The following is a 6,000-nucleotide window of genomic DNA, read 5'->3' as shown; positions in this document are numbered from 1 at the left end:
TCAGTGTACTCTACACACAAAATTGTCCTAAAAATATTTAAAACTATGCAAGTAACACTAATACCATCTGAAATCGTGTGACACTACTATGTTTTTGTTTAAAAATAAAGGATTTAAAAAAAAGTCCACATTCACAATTCTCCCTATCGCTCTCCTCTCTAGAAGCAACCATTAATTGAGGTTTGGGACACTTCTCCAGGGTCCTTTCTGTACATTTTCTTTTGGCGCAAAAACACTTCCTTTTTTTTTTTTTTAAAGCCATCTGGTCACACCCCCTTTATACAGTTTTTTCACTATTCAGAATTCAGGGACTACCCACAGGGGCACTGTGTTGCTGAGACGGTGTTACACACGACTTAACCACGCTGCTTCCCTCACGCCAAAGCCATGTCCTCATTTCACAGGTGAGGAAACTCAGCGAGACCCTGAGGGGAGACTTGCGTTGGCAAGTTCAGTGACGCAAAGCAAACGAACAATCCTCCATGAAACCTCCCGTGTGTCGGAGCCCGCTCCCACCGCCTCCCTGGCGCGCGGGTTTCTGGCGTTTCACTCCTGCTGCGCTAGGTTAGCTAGGCCGTTAGTTTATAGAGGTTAGGAAGCCGCTTCGGCGCTAAGATGTAGGATTTCTATTTTTGATGGGAACCGCAGGAAATTCAGTAGCGTGCAGTGGAGCTGCCAAAAGGATAAACGCCACCATCAGCAGTTGGATCTATCGACGAAACTTGTTTAATAGACATTCGAAAGACCTACTACGGAAGCCAGGACTCCAAACCGAGTCCATCAAGCTGGCCTGGCAGCTCAGAGAGGCAGGCGCTAGAGGTTTGCAATGAGGATGCGGCCAGCAGGCAGCAACAGAGCAGCCAACCCGCGGAGCGCACAGAGCGCTCCGGCGCGGTGGGCAGTGCGCCTGCGCGGGCCGCGGGGCGGGGGGCCCGGAGGGGCGGAGCCTGGGGGCGGTCAATGAGCCTGCGCAGGCCGCGCGGCGAGGTGGGGGAGGGCGGTCCGTGTGTGTCTGTGTTGTTGTTCGGCGGCGGCGGCGGCGGCGGCGGCGGCGGTAAGATGGCTGCCCACGGGGGCTCCGCGGCGTCCTCGGCGCTGAGGGGGTTAATTCAGCAGTTCACCGCCATCACCGGTAAGAGACGCGGTTACCGGAAGGTGGAGAGTGGGGTCCAGAGCGGGCAGCGGGTCTGCCCCGGGCTCGCCCCTTACCTTCATGCGTCCCTCCCTCGGGCTTCACCCACAGCTCTCGTCCTCCCTCCGGAGGAAGAGGCGACGACGGCGTCGGGGTCTCCGGGTTCAGGCGGGAGACACCCCCCCGCGCGCTCCCCTTACCCTCCTCCTCGATCTCCTCGCAGTTCGAAGGGATAGCCCCTTTTACCTCCTGCCTGCCTAGACAGGGGATGGGTCGGGCCCTCCGCCCTCGCCGGCCGGGGGACCTGGGGGCGGGGAGGAGTGGGGGGCCGCACCCGGGCCACCGCCCTCCTCCATCATCGTCTCCTCAGTGTGCAGTCCTGGGGTGCCGCGCATCCCCTCACCTGCCTTTCCCTTTCTTCCCGGCCAGGTCAGCCTCTCCCCGTGAACCCTCCCCTCCCCCGGCGCTGGCCTGCCCTTCCCCTTTCTGGGCCCCTTGGAGCCATCGGTGTGGCCCTGGCGTGTTCGGGCCCTCCCGCCTTCACGCGGAGGCTGAGGGGTACGGCGGCGCCTTTACACATCCCAGGGGACAGGCCGCCAGAAATGGGGGTGCCGAGGAGTACCTTAGAGACCGAGGCTTTAGGAGAATAGTGAGGGGGCACCCCCAAGCTGAAGACGAGAGGCCTGGAGGAGTCCTGGGTGGCGTTTCCCACCTCCCCATAATAAAATCGTAACGATTGAGACCATGGCGCCGGGGCCTCCTGCTGATAGAATAGGGAAGACGGCAGAAACTTCTCGGGGAGAAAATGTGCGGCTGGGGGTTAGTGTCCCCCAAAACCCTAGGCCTGGTTTTTCCCTTTGCTCTGGACCCCTGCGAAGGGCCCAGACAGGTCTTACCGCCTGGAGGAGAGGCCCTGAGCCATTCTATGAATTCTCTAGGTCTTGTTTCTCTCTGATGGTGCTGAACTTTTTTTGCATGAGTTATTAGAGGGCGGAGCAAATGATGAAGTTCTCCGTGGAGTGATTTGAGAGACGAGTACTCCATGTGCCTGAGTGTAATTTTGCCGTTCTGGTTTGTCATTTTGGAAGGAGGTCAGAATGTTAGTTCCTTTTCTTAACAGATCTGTACTTCGTGTGGTAGCGGTTTGTTAGACACAGAGAATGTTTCCACCGGGTCATACTTGGACATGCAGGATATGGTTAAGTAGATTTTTAGGTTGTTTTACCCAGTACAGGTTTTATTGAAGTTGCTGTTTCATAACGAAAGCAGTTTTATTTATTTATTTATTTGCTCTGCAATGATAACTGCATGTTTGATGTGTTGTTATCTGGTTTGTGGCATGAAACATGACGTCAAAGTAGGTAAAGGGAAATTTGTGATGAAAGAGTGATGAGGAGTGAGTGGTAGCTTTTCATAATATCTTTAAACGTGTGATTGGTTTATTAAAGTTGTAATGGATTTCCCAGTGTTTAACCAGATTTGTTACAGAGACAGAAAATCATTGTGTAAATAAGTTAGTATGCTACATTATATTTGTAGAATTAAAGTGCACATTTATGTATCTTTAGATTTTCTAGAGATGGTTTAAAATGCCATTTAATTGCAGTTTCATATATGACCCTTACTATTAACTTTTTTTTTTAAATCTTTATTTTATTTGAGAAGGAGAGAAAGGGAGAGGTATCTTCCTTCCAGCTGCTGGGTCACTCTCCAAATGCTCACAGTAGCTGGGGTTGGGCCATGCTGAAGCAGGAGCCAGGAACTCCATCCTGGTCTCCCATGAGGTAGCAGAGACCCAGGTACCCGAGACATCACCCGCTGCTTCTCAGGGCGCGGGTTAGCAGGAAACCGGGCTGCAGCTGAGCTGTGCCACACAGGATGTGCACATCACAAGCCGGGTCTTCACTGCTGTGCCAGATGCCCACTCCTCACTCTCTTCTCCTGCAACATTTTTATTAGATATACATAAAGCTCAAAGTATGGTGAGACAGATTGACTCCTTACTTGCTATAGGGCTGTTTTTCAGTTGGACAGCTTGTTTCCTGGTTGCAGGTCTCTGTATTGCTGAGTCTGATTAGAAGTCCCTCAGTAGACCAGTGGTGTCTGGAATTCTACAGAATGGCAAATAACCTTACACTGTTCTTGATGTGCAGTGAATTTCTATTGATAATTTTTGGGTCTGTTTTTACTAGATGGTGATTAGCCATTAGAAACACATGATCCCTTTAAGCCAGAGGTGAGGAACCATTTTTCTGCCAAGGGCGATTTGGATATTTATAACATCATTTGCGGGCCATACACAATTATCAGCTTGAAAATTAGCCTGCTATAGATTTATTGAATTCCGAGTCTCACTGGCCGTTGCCTTGGCAGGGCCAGACCAAATGATTTCCCTGGCCTTGTATGGTTTGTTGCCTGGACATTCCTCACCCCTGCTTTAAGCCTTTTTCCACATACCTTAGAATGAACTTTTCAGCATTCTAAAATGTGAATTCTCATGTATTTTTTATTTTATAAAATATATAAACATAAATATGTCTTTATATATTAATATATAAATATATCTATATATTGAATATAAATATAAATTTTATATATTTAAAATATAAATTTATGTTTATATTATATAAATAGATGATATGTTTATTATATAAATATAAATAAATATAAAGTATTTTGTAAGATTTATATATTTATTTGAATGTCAGAGTTACACAGGGAGAGAAAGAAAGGCAGAGAGAGAAAGGTTTTCCGTCTGCTGGTTCATTCCCCAATTGGCCGCAACAGCCGGAGCTGCACCCATCCGAAGCCAGGAGCCAGGAGCTTCCTCCGGGTCTCCCACGTGGGTGCAGGGGTCCAAGGACTTGGGCCATCTTCCACTGCTTTCCCAGGCCACAGCAGAGAGCTGGATAGGAAGTGGAGCAGCCGGGACTCGAACCAGTGCCCATATGGGATGCTGGCACTGCAGGCAGTGGCTTTACCTGCTGTGCCACAGCGCCGGCCCCTTCTTATGTATTTTAAATTGTGTTTATGATTAAGAGGTATTTGATATATATTCATGACTGGATGAATTAAACTGAACTTAAGAGTTTATGCTCTGATTTCAAAAAGTTTTACTTATCTGGAAACTCAAGCTGCTGCTAAAAGCAAATGTATCTTGAAAAAAATGAGTCTTACTTTTTGTGTAGCATTTGGAAGTAGAAGAGAAAATGGAAAGATTCTATGTACTTATTAGAAAGGAAGAGTGAGAGGGAGAGAGAGTGACTTCCATCTGCTGATTTTTCTCTGAATAAATAGTGTTTATTATCCATACTGGCCTGGGCTGGTTTGAGACTGGAACCTGTAACCAGGAGGAATACAACTCAAGTCTCCCATTTGGGTGTCAGGAATCCAATTACTTGAGTCATCACTGTGGCCTCCTGAGATCTATATTAGCAGTAAGCTGAAATCAGGAGCCAAAATCAGGAATTGAACCCAGGAAGTCTGTTATAGGATGCAAGTATCCTAACTGCTAGGCTAAGTGCCCACTCCTATGAAAGATTTTTAATATTTTGTTTCTCACCAAGTAGAACAAATCTCTCCATCTTTGTATGTATGTATGTATATAAAAATGATGAGCTTGGGGGCTGACGCTGTGGCGCAGCAGGTTAACGCCCTGGCCTGAAGTGCTGGCATCCCATATGGGCGCCGGTTCTAATCCCTGCTGCTCCTCTTCCTATCCAGCTCTCTGCTATGGCCTGGGAAGGCAGTAGAAGGTGGCCCAAGTCCTTGGGCCCCTGCACCCGCATGGGAGACCCAGAGGAAGCTCCTGGCTCCTGGCTTTGGATCGGCACAGCTCTGGCCGTTGCGGCCATCTGAGGAGTGAACCAGCAGATGGAAGACCTCTCTCTCTCTACCTCTCCTCTCTCTCTGTGTAACTCTGACTTTCAAATAAATGAATAAATCTTTAAAAAAATGATGAGCTTGAAGAAATGACTGATTTTTAATAAAATTATTAAAAGGATAGTATGACAACATAAAGTAGTTTTGAAAAAAGAGAGAAAGCTAATTCTTCACTCTCACAACAGCCTTTATGTTACATATTATCTTCCAATTCATATATATATTATATATACATACATGTATGTATGTATGTATATATGTATATGTGTGTATATATATATGTATATGTGTATATATATATATACACACACACAATTCCTGGAAAAGGATTATTTATTTGAAAGGCAGAGTGACTGAGAGAAAGCAGAGACAAAGAGAAAGAGTCTTCCATCCTCTGGTCCATTCCCCAAATGGTCCCAATATCCTAGACTAGGCAAGGCTAAAGCCAGGAGCCAAGGACTCAATCTGGGTCTTCCACGTGGGTGACAGGGACTCAGGTACTGGGTCATCATTAACTACTTCCTTGGTGCATTAGCAGGAAGGTGGATCAGAAGAGGAGTAGCCATACAGCTGGCACTGTGATATGGGATGTTAGTGTCCCAAGCAGTGGCTTAACTTGCTGTGCCACGATGTACCCCCCACCATGTGTGTACTTGTTTTTACACTGTGGATTATAGTATATGTATTATAGAATTCTGAAATTTTCACCTTACATGATAAATATTCTTTCTGTGATCAGACTGATAAACAACGGCAAGGGTAATGTGTTCTTTGAAGTAGTCACATTGAGAAGTTCCCTTTTCCATTGATGCCTTCAGAGTCATTAAAGCTACATAAGAAAATGAGTCCTGTTACTTTACAGTCATACAACATCTTACAATAGTACGGTTTTATCTCCTTTGATATTTATCATACTTGGCTTTGGATGATTGTTGCCTCCTTTCAGAAGTATCAGTTCTTAAAATGTGAAGAAAGAGTATGTGTGG

General features: G+C 46.7%; 1 protein-coding gene across 1 annotated transcript in view; it reads left to right on the top strand.

The window, feature by feature from the left end:
- The first annotated feature begins 976 nt into the window (after positions 1-976).
- UBXN7 (UBX domain protein 7) overlaps positions 977-6,000 on the top strand; it is a 64,625-nt gene continuing 59,601 nt past the window's right edge. The window contains exon 1 of the mRNA XM_002716533.5: positions 977-1,132. Within this exon, the coding sequence (XP_002716579.3) occupies positions 1,060-1,132 (73 nt within the window). The 5' untranslated portion in view covers positions 977-1,059. The remainder of the gene's footprint in view (positions 1,133-6,000) is intronic.

This window comes from Oryctolagus cuniculus, chromosome 4 (assembly GCF_964237555.1).
Source record: "Oryctolagus cuniculus chromosome 4, mOryCun1.1, whole genome shotgun sequence".
Lineage (NCBI taxonomy): Eukaryota > Metazoa > Chordata > Mammalia > Lagomorpha > Leporidae > Oryctolagus > Oryctolagus cuniculus.
This window is presented reverse-complemented; position numbering and strand designations above follow the sequence as displayed.